Source organism: Galeopterus variegatus, unplaced genomic scaffold (genome assembly GCF_000696425.1).
Source record: "Galeopterus variegatus unplaced genomic scaffold, G_variegatus-3.0.2 Scaffold743, whole genome shotgun sequence".
Taxonomy (NCBI): domain Eukaryota; kingdom Metazoa; phylum Chordata; class Mammalia; order Dermoptera; family Cynocephalidae; genus Galeopterus; species Galeopterus variegatus.
Window position 1 is genome coordinate 512,491 of NW_007726854.1, and position 23,027 is coordinate 535,517.

The 23,027-nt window shown below is 37.1% G+C and overlaps 1 protein-coding gene across 7 annotated transcripts in view; it reads left to right on the forward strand.

Moving 5' to 3' along the window:
* Window positions 1-19,872, forward strand: part of NEK11 (NIMA-related kinase 11) — a 114,384-nt gene extending 94,512 nt beyond the window's left edge. For 5 of the 7 annotated variants that reach the window (XM_008571999.1, XM_008572002.1, XM_008572005.1 and 2 more), the window contains 7 exons: window positions 6,400-6,549; window positions 6,637-6,715; window positions 8,688-8,773; window positions 11,102-11,221; window positions 14,407-14,500; window positions 16,823-16,927; window positions 19,562-19,872. In XM_008571999.1, the coding sequence (XP_008570221.1) occupies window positions 6,400-6,549; window positions 6,637-6,715; window positions 8,688-8,773; window positions 11,102-11,221; window positions 14,407-14,500; window positions 16,823-16,927; window positions 19,562-19,717 (790 nt within the window). In that variant the 3' untranslated portion in view covers window positions 19,718-19,872. The remainder of the gene's footprint in view (window positions 1-6,399; window positions 6,550-6,636; window positions 6,716-8,687; window positions 8,774-11,101; window positions 11,222-14,406; window positions 14,501-16,822; window positions 16,928-19,561) is intronic. The other 2 variants (XM_008572000.1, XM_008572001.1) reach the window with 2 other exon arrangements.
* Window positions 19,873-23,027: the final 3,155 nt, after the last annotated feature.

The following is a 23,027-nucleotide window of genomic DNA, read 5'->3' on the forward strand; positions in this document are numbered from 1 at the left end:
ATTAGTTAAAGCAGCCCAATGTCTTTCGTAATCTTTATTTATTTTTATTTCATTATATTTAAATTCAGTTTATGTTAATATTCAATTTTATCTAAGCAGAGACTTTAGGGTAAAACAAACTAAAGCAAAACCCACTATTTTTGTATTAACTTGCTGTTACTCTCTCCATGTGTTCAACTGCTTAAATGATGAATGTGTCAGGTTGCTTTTCTAGATGAATATGTCAGGTTGCTCCTCAATTACATAAAAAAATTATTACCTGGAAGATTAGTAAACCTTCTCAGTATTATCTAGAAGATCAGTAAACCTTCTCAAACCAGAGTCAGGCATTCCTTTAGGGCAGGCCTCTGTTTGCAGGGTCTGGGAAGATTGTGAATGGTTAATTTAGTTACTTTAAGACAAGGCAGAATTGAGTTACATTTGCAAGTCATCATCGGCTGTGCTTCAGAAATCCTCTTGGTGGTTCTGGTCAACTTGGACAGATGGCAAGTTTATGGAGTTCAGGTGTGTTTTGCTTCACATGCACGTGATCCCAGCCTTATATTTACTCCCTCAGGGATTTGTTTGCTTGTCTCTTCACAGTTCGCTGGATTTTACAAAAAGAAAGGAATACAAACCGTAAACTTCTAAGTAAAATGAACTCTCACTTGTTTTTTCGTCAGCTTTTTCCTTACCACTCCCACTCCGCCGACCCCAACCCCCACCGCTTTTGTATTGACCAGAGTCAAAATAGAGAAAATTCTTCAAAAAGGATGAAAATGAGGAGTTTGAGATGATATAATGATTCCCGTATAGAAATGTCGGGTTAGAAAGTGGAGAAAATAAAAGCATAGGTACATAGAAATATAGTTATCAAAATAAAAAATTCATATACTGTAGTAGATAGATTTCAAAACTTGCATCCAGATAATCAAAAATCTTTCACCCCAAGTGTCATGGTAGTTTCTGTAATCAGCTTGTCTCATATTTCACTTAACTAGCACCCATTCCAGGCAGGTGCACTGGGACAATAGGAGGTCCTTTTCCACAAATTACTGGCTGATAAACGAAGTCTTCTCTATGTGCTTAAGCATAAGCAAACAGGTAAATGGAAAACAGCATGCCTGCCATGTAGCTGAGAGGTTTTCCAAAAAAGAGAATAATCATATCAAAATTAATTGATTACTGAAGCCACCTCTAGAGCTAATTGTTTCATAGTCTATTTAGCCAGATAATTGCACATCTTTTTATAACCTTAATAAATTTATCAAATGTGGCTCAGGTAGAGTAGTGTCTCCATAAGACTGGGGTTTGACTTCATGATGAATTCACTGTTAATACACTTTTCCTTCCAAGCAATGGAAAAACAAGAGCCAAACTTGTCTGTTTCCTTTCCTTTCCCTGCAGAGAGTCTCATTGTCTGTGTACCCTTTATTTGCCATGGTCTGGTACCATGATGGTTCACGATGATGGCTTGTTGTCAAGGTCCCCGTGTTCTTTAAAGGTATATTTTGGTTCCATAAAGGGCCTGAAGGTAGCTTAGGAAGTCAGCCTCTGCTTGAAAGGCTCTATTGGTCTAGCCATAACTTCCAACTCAAGAGAGCCCTTAATAACCCAAAATGCTCTGGTAGGTGCAACATTGAGATGCAGGAAGGCATAAAAGTCTATATTTCCATAGTCAAACAGTCTGGGTTGTAATCCTACCTCCACCGTCTTCTCAATGTGGAACCTTGAATAATTTACCTAATCTTGTGGTTTCCTTATCTGAAAAGTGGGAATGATAATAATAGTTCCTACCTCAGGGTTGTTGTGAGGAAGATTTAATGAGTTAAAATATATAAGCAACATAGAACAGTGTCTGGCTCATAGTAAACCCTATTAAAATTTCCGCTGTAATTTTCAATATTATTGTTACCATTTGTATTGTTGGTGGAGACAGTTTAATAGCCTGCTTCCAAGACAGCTCAAGTAGTCCTGAATCAGGGATTGTTGCTCCCACCCAACTCTTCAGACCTGTCAGAGCCAGGAGAGGTTGTCTGGCTTTGTTCTGCTTCTAATCCATGTCCTGAAGGAAACTCTGAGCCTACTGGGGCTGAGCATAAATCCTCAGAAGAGAGCATGTGGGTGCTGAGTGATTGATAGCCTTCTACCACTTGGACCTGTGAGTTTGGTATCTTTTTTCAGTACTCAGATTACTTGTACATTAGGTTATATAACAGGGTGTGGCCAACATGACCTGACCCAACACGGCACCTTTCTGGTCCAATTACTTCCTCTCTCTGAGCTTTGGATTTTTTCATTAATAAAATGAGAGTTTTATTTTAGCAAATCTTTATAGTCCCTTGTAGCTCTACTATTGTGTGAGTATAAAAAGAAATTCTTGAGGTTCAAATTGTGGACTCTTCTTTGGGGAAAAAAGTAAGTATATTGGGACAGTTCATAACACAAATATTTTACACATTCCACACAGGTAAAAAGTATTTGATTCAATCTGAAGATTATATTTTACTAGTAATATATAGCCCATCTCTTTTTTCCTAAGAAAACTTGTCCTACTGACTTGGTATTGTCTGTCTTTCTCATTTTTACCATTCTGATGAGTATGTAGTGTTACTATACTGTGGTTTTAATTTCCATTTCTCTGATGACTAATAATGTTGAACACCTTCTCATTTTTGGCCATTTGGTGTATGTTCAAGTCTTTTGTCCATTTTTCTATTGAATTCTTGCTTATTGACAATTTTTCTTATTGACTTGTAGAAGTTTTAATTAATTCAATAATATTTTTAACATAATCTGGATACCAATCTTTGGTGAAGATTTGAATTGAAAGTATCTTCTCCCAGTCTGTGTCCTCCTTTTTACTCTCTTAATGGAGTCTTTTCATGAATAAAAGTTCATAATTTTAATGAAGTTCATAAGTCCATAATTTTATCGTTAGTGCTTTTTGTTTCTTCTTTAAGAAATCTTTGCCTACCCAAAGATCAGAAAGATGTTCTCCTGTTTTCTTTTAAAAGTTCTGTGATTTTATCTTTCACAGTTAGATCCCTCTATAATTAATTTTTTTGTGTGAGTATATGGTTATGAAGATGTCAGTTTTCCCCAGAATAATTTATAGACCCAATGCAATACCAACCAAAATCCTACCGGGCTTTTTTTTTTTGGGGGGGGGGGAATTGTCAGTTTGTTAAGTTGTGTTTTTAAAAGACTGTTTATTTCATCCAAATTCTCAAATGTATTGGAGAAAAACAAGTTTATAATGTTGTATTTATACTTTCTAACATGTGTGGAGTCTATAGTGTTGCACTGTTTTTTCCATTCCTCTTACTTTTAATCTGCCGATTTCTTGATTAGTCTTGCTAGAGGTCTATTAAATTTATTAGTCTTTATTGATTTTGTTTTTATTGTGTGTTTTTATTTCACTAATTTCTGCTCTTTTTTTCCTTAGTGTGATTTGCTGTTCTTTTTCTAGCTTCTCAAGTTGATTTAGATCATAGATTTTAAGCCTTTTCTTTTCACTAGTATATGTAATTAATACTTTCAATTTTGCTGTAAGCATGTGCTTTAGCTGTATTCAATGTGTTGATGTTTTGTACCTTTATTAGCATTCAGTTAAAAATATTTTCTAATTTCTGTTGTGATTTTTTTGTCTGACTTAATGGCTATTTGGATGTATATTTCTTAATTTCCAAGCAGTTAAAGATTTTGTAGTTTCTCTCTCTCTCTCTCTCTCTTTCTCTTTCTCTGTTACTAATGTCTAGCTTAATTTCACTATGGTCAGAAAATACGCTGTGAAGATTTCAATTGTTAAAATCTGTTGAGACTTGCTGTATGGCCTAATCTGGTCAATTTTGGTAAATGTTCTATGTGCCCTTGAAAATAATTTGAATTCTTTCATTGCTGGGTGCATTTATATTAATTTGTCAATTATGTCAATTTTGGTAATTGTGTTGTATATATTTTCTCTATCCTTATTTATTTTTATGTCAGCTTGTTCTATTAGCTATTGAAAGAGGTGGGATTGTGAATCACTGTGATTTGAATTTGTCAATTTTTCCTTTTCATTCTGTCAATTTTTGCTTCATACACACGCACCCACCCACACACACATACACACACATACACAGTGTTAGTGGGTGTATACAGATTTAGCATGGTTATCTGTTCCTGGTGATTTGGTTTCTTTACCAGTCCACCATCTTAATCTTAAGTAGTGGTTCTTTCCTAAAGTCTACTCTAATGCTAGTATAGCTACACTAGCAATTTTTAGTGTGTTTGCATGATATATCTTTTTCTATCAACCTTTCTGTGTTCTTATATTTAACATTTGATTTGTAAGCAGTATATAATTTTTTATCCAGTGTGATTATCTTAGTCTTTTAAATTGGAATATTGTCCATTTGTATTTAATGTAACTACATTTGTATTTTTATTTACCATCTTACTATTTGCTTTTTATATGTCCTGCTCATTTTATGTTCCTTTTTTCTCTCCTTGCTTACTTTTTTTTGGTTGAAGTTTTGCAATTTGATTTTTTCCTCTCTAGTAACTTGTTATACACTTGTCAGTTATACATTATTTTACTATTCTTCTGGTGATAACCCTAGCAATTATAATATGCATGCTTGACATATTACAGTCTAGTAAAAATTACTTTTAACTCTTCCCTATTAATACTTCAAACTTAAAATACTTTAATTTTATTTACTGTCATATTCTTTGCATTATTTTTGTCATGAATTTGTATTCTATGTAGTTTTTAAACTTCACAAGATTTTGCTAATATTATTTTGTAGAGTTAATATTTATTTATACATATTTACAAAATTACTCTTTTTGATGCTCTTTATTTCTTCTTGTATTTCTTGTTTCTGCCTGGGGTTATTTTTGTTCTGTTAGAACTCCTTTTTAGGATTTTTTTCAGTGCTTTTCCATTGGCAATGAATTCTCTGTTTTTGTTTGTCCAAAAATGTCTTTATTTTTATTTGAAGGAAAATTTTTTCTGAGTATAGAAATATAAGTATGTGTTACTATACCAGATACCATTTAATAGTCTTACAGATGGGTGCAAATTTTATTGAGCTTCAAGTAATTTTCATAATTTATAATGTTTACATTGAACTTGGTGTTCTAGTCAATATCATGTGATTTTTTCTAACATCCCCCTTCTTTCTAGCATTCTATAATGGAAATAGTCCAAGATTGAGAAAGATGCCTTAATTCAAGAGTCAGTTCTGCCATTTTCTACCTGTGTGACTTTGGTGAAGTCATTTAACTTCCCTGAGCCAATTTTCTTACATATCAAATGGGAAATTATGATATTGGCTCTATTTCACAGGGGAGTTACGAGGTTCTATTGAGATATATGTGAAAATGCTTTGTACAATACCAATCAGTTGGAAATTTTTAGTTTTATTATTATTTACTGGAACAGAAAACTTCTCAGTGTATATATTCATAATTCTTTTACAAATGCACATTCTCATGAGCACCCAAAAATAGTTAAATGATCATATTCATGTATGTATTTATACGTTTATCCTTCCTTGTATTAAAGACAGTGTTAAAATTTACATAAAATATAACTTACACCAGACAATCAAAAACTAATTTCTAAACTTTCAAGCAACTCACATGAAAAGAGAAACCTGGCCAGTTACATAATTCAAAATGATAAAAATAACCCATATTCAGGAGAAGTACACTTATTTCTTAACACTTAGTTCAGGCAGAAATTTCCATTTAATTTTCTTTATGACGTAGAGTTATTTAAAATTTTTTTCTGGTAGAGGTTAACAATTTGCATGGTTAATCCAAATCAGTGTTTGACTGATCTAGAATTTTAATATTCTGTTTCATACTCCCCAAGGGATAAATATACATTTTAATGTGAGCTGCAAGTAGCTGCCTTTCCATCCTACTTGCAAATGGATTATATTCAGAAAACTGATAAAGAATACCAGTTTCCTTTTCAAAATACATGGATACACATTAAAGGGAAGACTAGGCTAATAAATTAAAGATTTATTTTGCATATGTGATATTTAAAAAACTGCCTTAGAAAGACAATGTTTAGCTGCCTTTTATTTTTTCTTTATAGATGTTAATTAAAAATTTTCTTACTACATTGAACAAATATTTACTATCTTTACTATGTGCAGGTTTATTGCTGTTGGTTTGTTTATTCTCCTTTGACAAAAAGTGGTCATTCAGACTTACCTTTATGCTTTATTCTTTATTTTTTTTCCTTTGCCAAACATGTACAATGGAAAAGAACAGTATTTAGCTGCAATTTTTAAACAACTGAAGTGTATATTAGTGCCTTACAGCCAACACCCTACACCTCTGAGGTCTTATATGATGAACAAATTGAAAATAGGACATTTGTTCATTATTTAAATTCTTTAACTTTGTCTTCAGGTCACTGGCATGCATTTTGTATGAGATGTGCTGCATGAATCATGCATTCACTGGCTCCAATTTCTTGTCCATTGTTCTAAAAATTGTTGAGGGAAACACACCTTCTCTTCCTGACAGATATCCTAGAGAACTAAACGCCATCCTGGAAAGGTATGGAAATCAAAATGTCACAGAAACAACTTTAAATTGTACTTGTATTTTAGTTCATTTATTTTTTTTTCTTTTTAAACATTACAGCATGTTGAATAAGAATCCTTCATTGAGACCATCTGCTATAGAAATTTTAAAAATTCCTTACATTGATGAACAGCTACAGGTATTTAAAATGAAAGGGTTACTGGAAACAGGTATTAGCATTTATATACACATTCTGTGACTAGAAGATATGCTGTGGGAATAAGATGCATTAAAAATCAACCAGAAAGGAGGAACAACATTAAAAAGAAGCTGGGAGAGTGAACTCTGATTCTCTGGTGCCACTGGACAGGAGAAGTTAGGATTCTGATTTTCTGCTTAAACTCAGCATCCACCCTTAGAGTTCTTGTTGACAGATCTTGCCTCAATACTATAAATGTATCCCTGCTAGGACAAGAATGTGCTAATAGTAATTATAAAATCTGGGATTTTCATTGAACATTTATTATTCCATTCCTTTATTATATGTCTCAATAATAACTTTTTATAGATTAGGTGAGTTTATTTTGTTTTGCTGTAGATTAGAAAATTTGATGTAGAGGATCTGCCTTAGTTGATAAGAAAGAAGCAAGTGGTCCACTTCTGGAGGTTTTTTGTTTTTGTCTCTTTAACTTCTCAGGCTTTTACAATAAAAACCCCTCAGGCAAGTTTCCTCTAATTTTATAAACAGCTTTAAGAGGAACCACAAAGCAGTCATCCACCTTCAAAAATGCGCATGCCTTTCATCAGTGGGCCAAGTCCTAAATTCGAAGGAAACAAAGATAATGACAGCATGTATTCATTTGTTGAGTGCTGGGCACTGTGCTGACACCAGGGATGCCAAAATGAAAAGATCATATGTGGTTCCTATCCCTTTGAAGCTTGAGGGCTAGTGAAAGAACACAATAACTACGTAAACATAGGCAAATAAATAACTACAACTGATCACAAGCACTAGGAAAAAAGTAAACGGGATGCTGTAAAAATAAGGGAGGAGTAGGGTCTTTGGTGGTCAAAAAAGGAGTAGGTAATGCTTCAACACTAGTGAGCTGATGAGAGGCATCCAGGCCTGCAAACAGCCTAAGAAACAGTGTTCGAATCACAGGGAATAGCTGGTACAAAGGCTCTGATTAGGTCAGGTTCCCTGAAGATAGACTTAAAGGGGATGTGGGGAAAGCAGGGTGGTGTGGGGGGGAATGAAGGGAGGCAAGGGGGGCAGGCTTAAGTTCCCTGGGACTCCCAACTGTCCTTATGTGCAGGCAAAGCAGGCTCCAGTAGCCCGCGGTGGTCCTCTGAAAGAGGCATGGGTGCTGGCTGTTGAGATCAAAAACACACCAAAGGGGTTGTTGAGTGTTCAAAAAAAAAAAAAGGACAAAGGGGACCCAAGGGGATCTGTTGGGACTAGGAGTAGCCAAGTGAGGCACTGGACCTGGGGCAGAATAAGGGAACACCAAAAATTTTAATTAAGATAAATCATAATTTAGTGCAGTATTTCAAAAATCTAAATCAATGTTAAAAATCCCTAGTAATGAAATATCAAAAGTTTAAAGACAGAATCCAACAAGGCCAGGATTTGGTGAAATTGTGCAGGTTCAGGGTTGAATCCTGTCTTTGTTTAAAGTTTCAAAGTTGTATTTTTCAGCTTTGGGGGCATTAATTTTGATTTTTTTTATAATATTGCATTAAAATATTATTTTGATTTACTGAGTTTTTTGATGTCCCCTTTTGTTTTGTGCCTGAGGTGAGTGCCCAACCCTAGTCCTGGCCCTGGGAGTGTAGACATTGTCCATTACAGGATGGGAGGTGAAAAAAGCTTGTGTGTTCTTGGAGCTGAGAGAAGGCCTGCCCATGGCGGGCAACAGGCATGGAGAGAGCCAGCAGAGCAAGTTGAAGTTCGAGGGGGCAGTAGCAGGACCCTGCGGGATCTTCTTGCATAAGCTACCATGTAATTTCACGTAACCCTTTTAGAGGGAAAAATAGTTACTGTGTGCTTTGTTTTCAAACTTCCTGCCATGGTCAGTAATGCCCCAAATCAAAAAAGTCACCTGGTTTTATGCTCTTTCATCCCTGAAGAGGAGTCTTTCAAGTTTGTATGGGTTGTTGTTTTTGTTCAGCACCTGATGTGTAGATATTCAGAAATGACTCTGGAAGACAGGAATGTGAATTGTCGGAAGGAGGCTGCTCATATAATTAATGCCATGTAAGTAATTGCTTTGTTTTTGAAAAGCTCATTCAGTGTAAATGTTAAATGCATTTGTCTTTAAAAATCTATTAGTGCTAAGCTGACTGCGTGGAGGATCCTAGAATTCACTTAAGTCTTGCCAATAAATTAAGGAGCTTCAGTAACTTGGTGTTCCAAAACCCTTTGCCCCAGGTGGTAGCAAATTGAAATTATAAAAATTAATACCAGCGCACAGCTTACAGATCTGCAGGGTGGCTCTGCAGTTGTCTTATAAGTATAAAGAGAAATTAATATCTCGAACATTTAGTAATATTTATGCTAATGAGCCTTCCATAATAAGCATAAATGGCTTTCACATGTTATTTGTGTAATGTGAACTGGCAGAGTATCTATTGAAGAGAGAACATTGTAGAGTCCTGGGAGAATCTAAAATAAGCCAAATTTCACTTTTCTGAAATACATATCCTCTCATATAAGAACTAGAGAAAGTGTGTTTTCTAAAGAACCATAATTATTTCTTGGCCTAACTTCTCTCTCCCCTCCTTCAAAATTTTTGTCCTGTAACTTGCAGGAGCCCAGAATACTAGGTTACTTCAGAGCAGGCAAGTACCACTGTGTAGTCTGTGCACTGCACAACTCCACGGGACACCAATTTTAAAGACCAAACTTATAGTTTTGCTTATATTTTTTAATCTTATAAGGACCTGAAGAAAATGACAGTCCCTCCCCAGAGGTGCGCAAGTCAGTGGGGTGAGAACAGGAGCCCTCAAAAGGCTGATCTTCAAGGCCAAGTAGTACAAATACACTCCTCTAACACCCAGTCCGGTGGTTTCTCAACTGCACCATGTTTGCTTTCCATCCTCACTTTCAAACTGAAGGAACTTGTCCATATTTAGTCTTTGTTTAATGCATGATCTTCCATTAAAATACACTGTATTTCAGGGGGTAAGTTTTTAGGCATGTTCCTAATAACCTAGTTTTCTTGGGTTACTATGTATTCTTTCAAGAAAAGTTGGAATTTCTAATTTTATTTTATTTCATTAACTAGAGATGTGATAGTAGTAGGTGTCTTATTTTTAAAATACTGGACTAATTTTAGCTATCATTGTGAAACAGTTTGCCTGACACTGTTTACAATAAATATGTGCTAGAATCTAATTGTTTGGAGGGTACTTCACATTATGAAATATTGATTTCAATTAGTCTCTGTTATTTTCAAGATCTATGACTATGTTTTAAGGAGATGTATTTGGCCTCACAAAATAAGGGATGTATATTCCTAAAAATTGCACATCTCCTGGAGGCTCTGGTCTGGATGGTGTTCCAGAGAGATGAGAACTGCCTGCAAAAGTCATTACAATTTTCTCATAGTTCCTTAAAGAAGCAGTTGAATGCAAAAGGCGCAGTATTGGGCCCTAACCAAATCACGAATGGAAGCAAATGTCATTGACAATGTGGTTGCAAGCCTTTCAATACACAATTTATGTAAGCATGTTTCTTTTACTGAAGGAAGACGTTCTTTAATAATATTAGCTAACATTTTGGGGGGTAATGACCATATGCTTGGCTGTGTTAGAAGCACTTTCAGAACAACCCTATGAAGCAGGTTCTACTTTTTTTTTTCAGTAGTCATAAAGAGGTTAAGTAACTTGCCCAAGCGCAGTTAGAGTGTAACCTAGGAGCTAGGATTTGAACCCAGACAGTGTTACTAACCTGTGTGATTAACCACTACCACCATACAGCCATAAAAATGTCTACTATATTAAGCCTAGAATATAAGAAATATTCAAAAAAATTTAGCTATTCTAATACTACCATTTTGGAATACTTTTTATGTGCCAGACTGAGAATACGTTATCTCATGTAATACTCACTGTAGCCCCTTCTTTACAGATAGAAAACTGAGGTTCAGAGAGATTCAGTTACTTGCCCAAAACTACAGAGCTAATGAGTGGTGCAGGTGGGATTCAAACCCTGCCTAACTCCAGAGATTGTTTCCCTATCCACATGGTTGAATTACTCTGCCAGTTTGTTCACTCTCTAATGGCCAAGATCCTAATTTGTCTTACATTATAAAAACCAGTCATAGGCAATGAAATGAGCAGAAATTTGGAAAGTGTGTAATTTGCTTTTAAACAAAAATCTTATTGTAAAAATATTGCTGATTAACTACAGTCCTGGTTGGCTCATTACCTACCCAGAGTTTATTAGTTTTTGCCTGGCGTGTCTTGAGATGCTTTTGCTCTCTCAGTGGTGTAATGATACTTCTGTAAAATATTTGTTTAATTTAATTTTTCTGAGTGTGTTTGGGATGGGTTGCATGTGGGGAATCTTTATTATTTATAGGCAAAAAAAGATCCACCTACAGACTCTGCAGGCACTGTCAGAAGTGCAGAAAATGACGCCGAGAGAAAGGATGAGGCTGAGGAAGCTCCAGGCGGCTGATGAGAAAGCCAGGAAGCTGAAGTAAGCTCCTTTCTTTTGGGTACCCTGTGCCCTGGGCTATTTCTCAGGCATCTAAAGGGACTTACTGGTGAAAAGCAAAAACCAAAATAAGAAATCAAGGTACATTTTATTATATACTTACTTGTTTATTTATCTACTCATTCACTCAAAAGATGATTATTGAGGCATAGATTGGATGCCAGGTACCATTAATATCACTCTTGTTTGAAGGGAAAGATTGAATATTAGGCAGCTTTTTAATGATAAAAGTAGAGAGAGTCTCCAAATGACACATCATTGTTACTGACACATTCTGTACATACCCCAGCAAGAGGGTATAAAGGAGACTTCATTGTTTCACGCTTGTTCCTAGGTGCTTGCTGCACCCCCTCTACCAGGAAACCAAGTTGATCTATAGGGAGCAGAGTTTGCTGGTAGGAAATCGTTAGCTTTTGGGAAGAAGGTAGACTGGAAACAGAGCTCTGTTGTGTCAAGTGAAGCCTTTAGAAAAGTCTATGCTCGGGGCAATGCTGCTAGTGGGATGTATCATTAGTAATTAGAGTATTTATACACAAATAGTGGACTCTCAAGTGGAGAAAGGGAACCCCTGTACACTGTACATGGAAACGTAAATTAGTACAGCCATTATGGAAAATGGTATGGAGGTTCCTCAAAAAGTTAAAAATAGGCCTACAATATAATTCAGCAATCCTACTCCTGGGTTTACGTCCAAAGAAAATGAAATCTGTGTGCTGAAGAGATATTTGCACTTCATGTTCATTGCACCACTATTCAGAGTAGCCAAGATATGGAATCAACCTAAGTGTCCATCAATGGATGAACAGATAAGGAAAATGTACATATATGCACAATGGAATATTATTTAGCCTTAAAAAAGAAGGAAATCCCATTATTTGCAACAACATGGATAAACCTGGAGGACATTATACTAAGTGAAATAAGCCAGGCATAGAAAGACAAATACTACATGATCTTACTTATATGTGGAATCTAAAAATGTCAAACTCATGGAAGTGGAGATTAGAATGGTGGTTACCAGGGGCAGGGGGCATGGATGGGGAGATTCTGGTCAAGAGCACAAAATTTCCATCAGACGAGAGGAGTAAATTCTGGAGATCTATTGTACAGCATGGTGACTATAAGTAATAGTAATGTATTTTTGAAAATTGCTAAGAGAGTAGAGCTTAAATATTCTTACACAAAAAAGTGGTAAGTATGTGAATGATGGATATGCTAATTAGCTTGTATAGGTATACATATATTTGATATATGTATACGTATGTCAAAATATCACATCGTACATCATAAATATAAGCAATTTCTGTTTGTTAATTAAACCTTAAGAAGCTTTAAAAAGTAGAATTTCAAAGAGTCCTAGACTCTGAATTTCTCAAAGACTGATTTTTCAGTTGGTGGGTTGTCCAATTTTCTAATTTTCCATCTTTTTCCCTTTGCCAACTTTTTGGTAGCTTCGAAGCCCCAACCAAGAACTAGAGAGACAGAAAAGACTTGAAATGCAAATATGTTTATTTGTGACCTTGAGAATGTATCTGAAAAATGATTTAGAGGTGTCCTTGTACTTAGAATGAATATCATGATGAACTGAGTAATAATCTTTGAGAATATTTTCCCTTAATACTTGCTTTATTTAATAAATGTGGAAGAAGATTTTCATCAAAGTGCATCACAGGCAGTGGTGTGCTGGGTTTGAAGGGGGCTGATGATTTGTAGGCTAATTTCTGTGGTATAAATACTACCACCATGGTCAATTTCAAGCTGCCAATGTGATATCATTTAATGTTCAGTTGAGAAAATAGGTACACAGTCTGTTTTTGGGAACCAATATAAGTTGGTTTCTGCAAACCACTGTAACATTGTGTGTGGGTTTTACTGAGAAAAGATATTTACATAAACTGCTTGAGCCAGTGTATCAACTCACAGTCCCAAATCTGTTTCTAACACCTCAAAATGGCAATATTTCCAAGGGACCAAGGTTCATGTCATTAGTTGAGGGTAAAAGTAAAATTAAAGATCTGATAGGAACAGATTAAAAAGGCAAATTTAGGGCCGGCCCGGTGGTGCACTCGGTAGAGTGCGACGCTTGGGAGTGTGGTGGTGCTCGCTCCCGCCGAGGGTTCGGATCCCATATAGAGACCGGTCCGCTCACTGGTTGAGCGCGGTGCGGGCGCGACACTGAGGGTTGCGATCCCGTTGCCGGTCGTGGTACGGGCGCGACACCGAGGGTTGTGATCCCGTTACCGGTCACGAAAAAAAGACAAAAAGGAAAAATAAATAAATAAATAAATAAAAAGGCAAATTTAATAATTTACATAGAGATTACAAATTATTCAGATTAAAAGTTTTTATACACAAAAGAAAGTCATAGATCTTTCACGACACACCGTTTTTTTTTTTTTATTTAAAGGCAATGGTTTTAAATAAGTTTGATCTTGATTTTATGAATGAATTATATTGGAATTGTTTCTGATTGTTCATTGTTTCTAGAATTCAAGAGGGATCATGTGTTTTACCTCAAAAATGACTCTATAATCAGACAGGTTATAATTTACCCATTTCATAGACAAGAGAATTTGACTGGAAGTATGTTCAGTGACTTTTCAAAAAAAATCGAAGTATAAATTAGCACACAAGTAATCATAAGAACTCAAATCTTCCTTCCAGTTTAGTAGCAGGTCTATTAAACTCAAGTCTCCTGAAGCAGAGGAAACAAAGATAATGTGTTTGTAGAAAAATTCTTTTCCACAATGACTCGAATATAAATTTCTATAAATTCTTTGACATGTAGCTCTGTTTTCTTTGCTAATGAGTTTGTTCATCCTGAAAGCAGTTTTTGAGTTATTAGTATGTGTTAGGCACTGTGCTGGGTGTTGGGACATACACTTCTGTCATCACACTCAGAACTCATAAGGATGAGTACTGTCTTTTCCTTCAGCTGCATTTGAGGATTTATAGGGTTGAATAAGGAGCCAGAGCATTCTCTTATGCTTTAAAGGAAAATCAACTGGCTGCTGCACTGCATACACCTTGATAAGGAAGAGACCTGATGGTCTGGCTTCTTAACAGCCCTGTCTGCCTGTTGAAACAGGGATCACACTTATCTGTATAATAGAGATATGGTTTTAGCAATTTGCAGTTATTTTTCTGTGTTCACTTTAAATTTGCAGAAAGATTGTGGAAGAAAAATATGAAGAAAATAACAAAAGAATGCAAGAATTGAGATCTCGGAACTTTCAGCAGCTGAGTGTTGATATACTCCATGTAAGTACCCTCTGGTTTTAAATTTTACAGAAAACCTTTTCTTGCTTCAGATACTTCAGATTCATGGGGTTGGGTAGGAAAAGGGACAGGATGGGAAACAAAAGCATCCAGACCAACTTTGCCCAATTCCAGGAAGGATTCTAGAATATTGACCGGCAGGTGGTGACAACACTAATTCAAAGCATCTGCACCTAGAGATGGATCAATTGATTCATCCAACAAATATCAAGTGCCTACTGTGTAAAAGATAACTGAATCAGCACTAAATGCATAGTTGATGGGTTGAAATTATTAATTGGCAGAATAAATGTGTGTATATCTAATTTTTAAATTCACCCCTGCTCTTGTTGCTTTACCTCCATAGTCCATTGTTCTTTTTCTTTTTTTAATTCTTGTCTTTTTAATTTTCTGTCTCCCATCCATATCATTGTGCATTGTGTTAATAACCACATTCCCACTTTGAAGAATTACCATATATGTCCAATAATGAACAGGGTTATAGATTCACATGAAATGGACCCCAAATTTGTGTCTTCTGTAATCCAAATCTCTGCATAGCAAATGCCATTTTCTTTAATGGTTGAAAATATCTCCACAGGCCTGGGGGTAGGTTCTGATACTTAAGGTAGTCTTTATGAGATCATATTTGGGCAATAGACATCAACACCAACCTCATAGCTCTTTGGGTAAAAGCAACTCAGGATAGAGTCAAAAATTTTTATGGAGAACTTTTACCGTCTTAAAATCTGCTTGTTCATTCATTGGAGATCCTGCATCTGAGAGAGATTCTTTCCTTTAGCAGGAAGAACCAAGCCTCCTGAGACTGTGAGGACAATCCCCTGAACGCTGAGAATGCTAATTCTGCTGTAGCTTAGTCATCAGAGGGCTCCAAACCCTGGGTCATGCAGGAGCCTGCAGCAATGCTCACTATCAGCCAGGCAGGGGCTAGGCACACTTGTTTTCTGCCCCTCTGCAAGGGGGAGAGCTGCCAGTGATTTTCTTTTCTCAACTATTTAGTGGTTCCAGGTGCTTTAGACTTCCAAAAATCCAAAGTTGGACCAGACAGGGGGACTAGCCCTCTGACCTTAGGAGTCTCCCCCTGTTTATTGGACCAATTCACAGACAATGTGGGGACACTGGTGACATGTGATCAACCACCTAAGATTGGAAATTGAGAAGTACAGACATGGTAATATTTGGTTTTATAAAAACCTAAATGACTTTTTTTTATTCTTCAAGTTACCATATTGCAAATTAAAATGTAGTTTCCAGGATGCTCTTAAATATTAGTATCTGATAATTTACCTAGGTTTTTTGCTTTTCTTCTTTGACCCTTAAGGATGATCGTTTTGTGTTCTTTTTAATTTCTGATATAATTATTGTCAGTGTTATAACTACACTGTATGAGGTCCTGTCCGCCTCCTATAAATCAGTGCCCTTTGGAGGTCCTGAAGTAAGCTTGAGACCATATGGCAGGCAGAATCTCAGGAGATTTTATTGTCCATATGTTATCCCATAGAACATGGCAGCAAGACAAAAAGTCCTGATCTTAGCACCTCAGAAGAAGAAAGAGGCTTCCACAGGATCCTATGAATTTCCAACTCATAACTTCCCCAGTAACTTTCCAATTCTATCCCCCTTCCATCATCAAGGAGTAAAGGGAGCAGGAGGGGAATTGCCCAATGCTGCCCTGGCCAGAGACATTGGTTCATTCCCTGATACTCTAAGATTTAATGCCACCAACATCTTTGGCCCTGAGCTTTCCAGAAGCACATTTCCTGAATTTGTATTAATGGGGGCAGAAAGTGCTCCATGCAGATACATGCCTCTTGAATCAGTTCCACTTGAAGGTGGGTGCTCTTCCTAGCTGGTTCAGGCCTGCAGACAAGGTGGCTCAGCACACCCAGGCTTCTTGCCCTCTTCAATTGCATCAGTCATTTCCCTCTGGCCCATTGTTAGCATCAAACCTTCTCTCTTTCAAATGCTGTTTCACCATCAAGAAAATCTTCTTTGCTGTCTTGTGTCCATAATCAACTTGCTCTCCTTCAAATTATTGTGGCTTATAGCAATGCTTCTCAAACTTCGAAATGCACCAGAATCACCTGTGGGTGGATTTTGTTAAAATGCAGATTCTAACTTGGATGGTCCAAGGTGGAGTCTAGGATGTTGCATTGCTAACAAGCTCCCTGCTAATTCCAATGCTGCTGATCCAGGACCATATAATGGACAGAAGGTGGGGGCTTCAGAAAGTGGAGTTTGCTGCTAGATGAAGGAAGACCTGGAAAAACCACCTATGAACAGACTTTCTTATAATTTCTTTAGGAAAAACATTTAAGAGGAACAGAAGAAAAGGAAGAGCAACCTAAGGCAAGACTTTCTTGTTGGACCCAGGAGGAGGATAAGGAGAGGCAGCCAGGCGGGGAAGAGGCAAGTTTAATCATATTCAGACCCAACAGTCAGGCAGTTAAACATGTTCGGAGAACAAAGGAGAGAGAAAGCGGGAAGTGGAACACTTTGCAGAGGGGCCTGAAGGGTTTTAAACATCTCAGGGAAAGGCACCATTGAGCTGAAAAGGAAGGAATAAAATATAGGAAAAATTGGATTTATCAAATGCAAGAGGCTAATGAAAAATGTGATAAAGAAGGAGAAGAGGAAAGTGCTCCTGTCTCTGAGTGCTTACTTCCCCTTGCCCATGCACATGTTTATGGTTTAATTCCTTTCTAATCTCATTGGGGCTTTGCTCTCTATTCCTTCTTCTTTCTTTCTCTCTTGCCTAACTGAAGCAAACACTTTATATTTCAAAAGCAGTTGAAGGAGAAAATCAGAGTTTGGGGAGAGGATGGGTTTGCTATGTCACCTCTTAAACATGTTATAAAAATTCTTTGAGGCATTTAGGAGAGTGGCTTGCTTTGTTTTCAGACTCAAATCAACAGGGTCTTTTATTTTGGCAGGCATTTTCTGCTTGACTAAATTTGGGCTTTGAAATCTTGAAGCACAGTTGAGTCACGTTAGGCACCATTTCTTTAAGGGATGGTAGCTTAACGACTATATACACCTGCCTTGGGCTGAGTGTCTCCCCAAAACTTAATCCCCACTGTAACTGTTAAGGGTGGTAATTGAAAGGTGGGGCCTTGAAGAGGTGATTGTGTTGTAGGACCCTGCAGTAGTGAATGGATTAATAATGGTGGTCAGGGGCATGGTTCTGAGGGCTTTAAAATGAGAGTGCATGGGAGGTTAGTCCGTCTCTGCTCCACCATTTTTCTGCCTTGTGAGACCTCTGGGTCACCGTCACTACCACCAAGACCCTCACCAGATGTAGTCCCTGGACTTTGGATTTCCTAGCCTCTGAAGCTGTAAGCAGTAAATTTCATTTTCTTATAAATCACCCAGTTCCAGGTAGTTTGTTATGAGCAACAGAAATGGACGTGATACACAAGACAGGCCTTGTCTTTTATCCTGTAGCACATACAGTTGTGATGGTGCTAAAATTGGGTTTCTGTGAAAAGTGTATAGCAGATCAGGTCTCCACACATGCATGGAGTGGTGATGGGGATCAAAGTTCAGATCAAGTCCTTCTCTTTCTAAGAGAAGCAATTATAACAATTCTGTCTGTTCTCTTCAAAGAGAACCTCAGCAAATCAAAGGCAATTGAGAGTCCAAATACTTATTTTCAAATAATTTCTGAAGTACATGTAAAGACATTTCATGCAGTCTCTATTCTTTGTTCTCAAAGTTCTCTGTGTGCTATCAGTGATCCTTTGAAATTTTGAACCAATTTCACCTCCTGAAACAATTATTATACAGTACAGTAAACGGACTTTTTAAAAACACTTCATGACAGTATTCTCACAAATGCCACACCACAGTGTGGCATGGCTTCATTTTACTTATTCATTTAAGATTAATTTCAACTTTCCTTTTAATTTCCTTTTTAATAAGAAGACACTCGGAGTAGTTCCCCATGAAAGTCATTTAGCAAGGAAAATAGGTCTGTTCAGCATCAGCTCTAGGTTGCATACACACACACACAGACCTGGGAAAAAAAGGCAGAATTATTTATTGAAATACCAATTGACTTGGGAAATTTACCTTTTAATTTTTTGGAGTGTGTATTAGTCCATTTCTATTGCTTTTAACAGAATACCTGAAACTGGGTAATTTATAAAGAAAAGAGGTTTATTTGGCTCATGATTCTGGGACAGCTGCATCTGGTGTGGGCCTCAGGTTGCTTCTCTCATGGCAGAAAGTGGCAGGCAGCTGGTAGGTACAAGCAGATCATGTGGCAAGAGAGGAACTGAGAGAGAGAGAGAGAGAGAGAGAGAGAGAGAGAGAGAGAGAGAGAGAGACCAGGGGTGCTTAAACAACCATCTGTTGTGGGAACTAATATAATGAGAACTCACTCACTACCTGCCCCCCGACCCTGACTCCCAGGCATAATCTATTCACAAGGGATCTGCCCCCCATGACCCAAATCACTCCCAACATTGCCAAGTTGGGGATCAGATTTCAACATGAGCTTTGGGGGGGATCACATATCCAAACTATATCAGAGTGTGAATTCTTTCATCATGTGGCCTTTTAGATCTTTTTCTTTTGGGAAATTGGAATTCATAGAATCACAGAACTTTTAAAACTAGAAGAGAACTTGGAAGTTATTCAAGTCAACACCTTTAATTTTGAGATGAGGAAACTGAGCAGGTCTGGAGTGGGATGAGGTAAGTGGGATACCCTGGGTGCAAAATTGACGGAGGAACTCTCTCTTAGCTGCTGATAGAGCCTGCACTTGCATGAGCCTGAAAGGGGGTGCCTGCAACTTTGCACCCTGGGCATCCCTTTTGACTCACCTAGTAATGACCCAGGCTCAGCTGTCTCTTTGATTCAGGGCTGTTTCTCTTATTCCAAGTTACCTTCCTGAAGTTTTAAAATGTTATCATATTTAAGGGAGAAGTTTAGGTAGATTTTTGTTTCCAAATACTCTTCTAAACAAGAATATTGTTTCATTTGTGGTAGTGCTAGTTCCTTCTATCAGCTTCTCATAAATTGTTAATTACCTTCCACAAGGAATTTGATGAACCGACTTCAGAGAACCTGCCTGAGTCTCAGCCTATTCCTTCCCGGGACCTCAGTGAACTTGAATCAAGTGTAGAGGACATCATAACTGACCTTGGACATCATGGTATGTGTTTGCATCAGTTTCAGAAGGGTCCTCTCAGCTGATACATGAGTTGTGTGGCTGGCTCTGCGGCTTTGCTGGCCTCTGAGAGAAGTCCTGGATGTGTGTGACCACCTGCCATCAGTTATTACAGGGAGACTCAAGCTGTTGTCCTCCTTACCTCTCATTTTGTCTTTTGTCATAGAGTTTTCAGTATGGTAGACAGTGTAATGATTTACTGACCAAACTGGAAATGGTCAGATCTATTCCTTTGACCATCTTGTTCATGTTGCAAGGAAATACTACTTAGGTCTCTATAATAAGCTGTAAGACAAAACAACAACAACAAACACGTAGTAGTTTTAGGTGGGCCGGATACCTTGTAAAATACTTTAAACATTTTCCTTATTTTTTTTCTCTGTAAATTTATATTTTCTAAATGCTATACTTTCTGAAATATTAAATTGAAAAGGGAAATTTAGAACTGTGAAAATACAACCTTTGGGTTTGACAGTTCATTGGAGTGGTGGGCAACTACAAGATGATTAGTGATCACATAGCTTAATCATGAAATTTACAGCATTAGACTTTAATTTGTTGATGATCTCTGAAGTGGTTAATTATTTTCCCGTGCTCTTCGCCTTTTGGAAGATCTGACTCCAAACTTTCCCAGAGGAAGTTTTTATTTGTTTATTTATAGCATGTAAATGTAAAATAAAATTACACAGTCATTTTTTTTTAAGCTCATACACCAAATGTTTAATCAATCTTTGATGTTGAATTAGAAAATTTCCTGTGGGATATGAGGAGTTAGTTGCAGGGTAAGAAGGCAGGGTAAGACTTACTATTTACATTTGATATGCATTTAGTTGACTATAGCTGGGTTAATCTAGCCAAAGCCGTGAGTAACCACTACAATCAAATGAGAAAGTACAACTGGAATGTTAAAGAAATTATCCCTATTTAATTCTTTATATGTAGTCTGATGATTTCTTGCACATTAATTTTTGCCAGGCACTTCCTTGCACTCTGACATTATTTTCAGCAATTCACACCTGAGTTTCAGAACAACATTTCTTTCAAAGCTGGAATAGCCTGAGATTCATGACCCAGAGCATGACTCCTTAACCCAAGTGTTCGGATGTAGAGGCTGCAGTGGAGTAGGCCTCGGATGCCTGCCTGCCCATAGCCTGACCAGCTGTCACCTCTTAATTTCCCTTTCAGCCACTCCTTGACAAGTCCTGAGCCCCTTCCCATGAGCTTAGAGAAAGCTCTGACCTCAAGGTACTTTGCTTGACTGGAGCAACTCCATATGTCCTTTTCAGTTGTGGGCTACTCTATGGCTTATGATGTCATTGCTTCCTTTTAAATGTCCAAACAGAAATAAGGTGATTTGAACTCTGTTAAACTTGATATATTTTTCTTGTTTTAATTTTTTTTAAAAAAAACCTCTACCGACTCAGCAATTCTATATAGTTACCTAAGAGAACCAAAAACTTATCTACAAGATCTGTATACAAATGTTCCTAGCAATTTTATTTATAAGTACTAAAAATAAGGAACAAGTCAAGTGTTGATCAACAGGTGAATGAATAAACAAACTTGTAGTTTGTCTATGCAATGTACACTACTTGTCAATGAAAAGAACAAACTACCAATACACAGAACAGTATGGATGGATGCAAAAATGTTATGCTACACGAAAGAAGCCTCAAACAAAAGAGTGCATGCTGAATGATTCCATTTCTATGGCATTCTAGAATCAGTAGTACTTATCTATAGTGATAGAAATGATCTATAATAATGTAATGGTTGCCTGGAGGGTGGTGGTGGGAACTGACTCCAAAATGGCACAGGGAATCTTCTGTGGTGATAGAAAAGTTTGATATCTTGATTGTGGCGATGGTTACCTAGATGTGTGTATTTGTCAAAATTCATTGAACTCTACACTTTAAATGAGTACATTTTATTGTCTAAATTATATCTCAGTAAAGCTGATAAATAAAAAAAAAATTAAGATATCCAGAAAGAAAGATCACATCATGAGTAATGCTCATCTATCTTTGTTTTAGCTAATGAATGGCTGAGAGAGATGTGGGGGAAGTCATGGAGTTGGAAAGCACCTGGGAAGTTCTCTAGCTATCACTTGGGACATAAAGCCCTTAGTCTAGAATATGATCATATGATCATGAGGCTTGGGGTTTTATTCTAATATCAGCTGAACAACTTTATCTTCCACAAAAAGTGTTAACAGAGTTTTGGGGTCTTCTCGCAGGAGGAAAATTGGGTATTTAGAGTTGAGGGGCTAGGATCCTTTTGATCCTCTCTTTCTGGTCTTTATAGTTGGAGGGCTCACATTTGAGTGGCAGGGAATCGTACCAGCAGGTCTAAAAGGACCTGGTGCCTGCCAAAGCAGCCAAGCGTCATAGAACAAAAGGTGATAGCCCAGACTCCCAAATCTAGCCCAAGATGGAGAAGCAGGGGGAACTATCTGGCTCTTAAGTCCTCAGAAAAGAAGACCAAATGCTGGGGTCACTTTCACATTCCTAGTCTCTCATCACTTTCAGAGCTTTAGATGTCTTCAAGACTTTATTTATAAACACAAATTGATCATGGTTTTATTTCATATTTGTCACATATTCCACTGAGTTACTTTTGTTTCACGATAGTGTTTCCACCTGACTGTAATATTTAGTCCCAGAAATAAAGACCCCTGCAGCCACTCACTAATTTTCTGAGTTCTAGAGGATAATTAGAATGAGTCTAATATTGAATAAAGATGGGCTGATTCTCCTCCCTGAGGCATATTTAATAATTTATAGTGTTCCTTCTGCACGACAAGTCTCTGACTGAAATGTAAAAGATTATGTGCAATTTGAAATATTTAAATGGATACAGCCTAACACCTGCCCAACCATCCACTTTGCTTTGGTGTCCTAAGCAAGCATAATAGAAATAGGGCAACAATTGGTTCCCACAACATCAGGTATTCATAGGGAAAATCAGCACCCATGGACCTCTCAGAATAAGTTTCTTATCTAGGGAGGCTGTATTGATCCCATGGTTCATTCCTTAGCTAAATATAAATTATACAACAGTTATTAAGCAAAGGGCCATACTGGTAGGGCAGAGAGCATTCTTAAGTGGCCTTGCTTGGCCCATCATGGTTCACGTTTGAAATGAATCAGTTAAGCAGAAAATTAAATAAGAATCAGTCATGGCTTTAAGTTAGGATAGAACACAAATATAATGAAGTAAAATCTTATGTAAATCTTATATAATGTGTTTCAGACTGTGCTTTGGATATTCTGTGGTATCGTTTCCCTTGATTGATTAATTTATTTTCCATATATGCAAGTTTCACAGTTGTGCTCA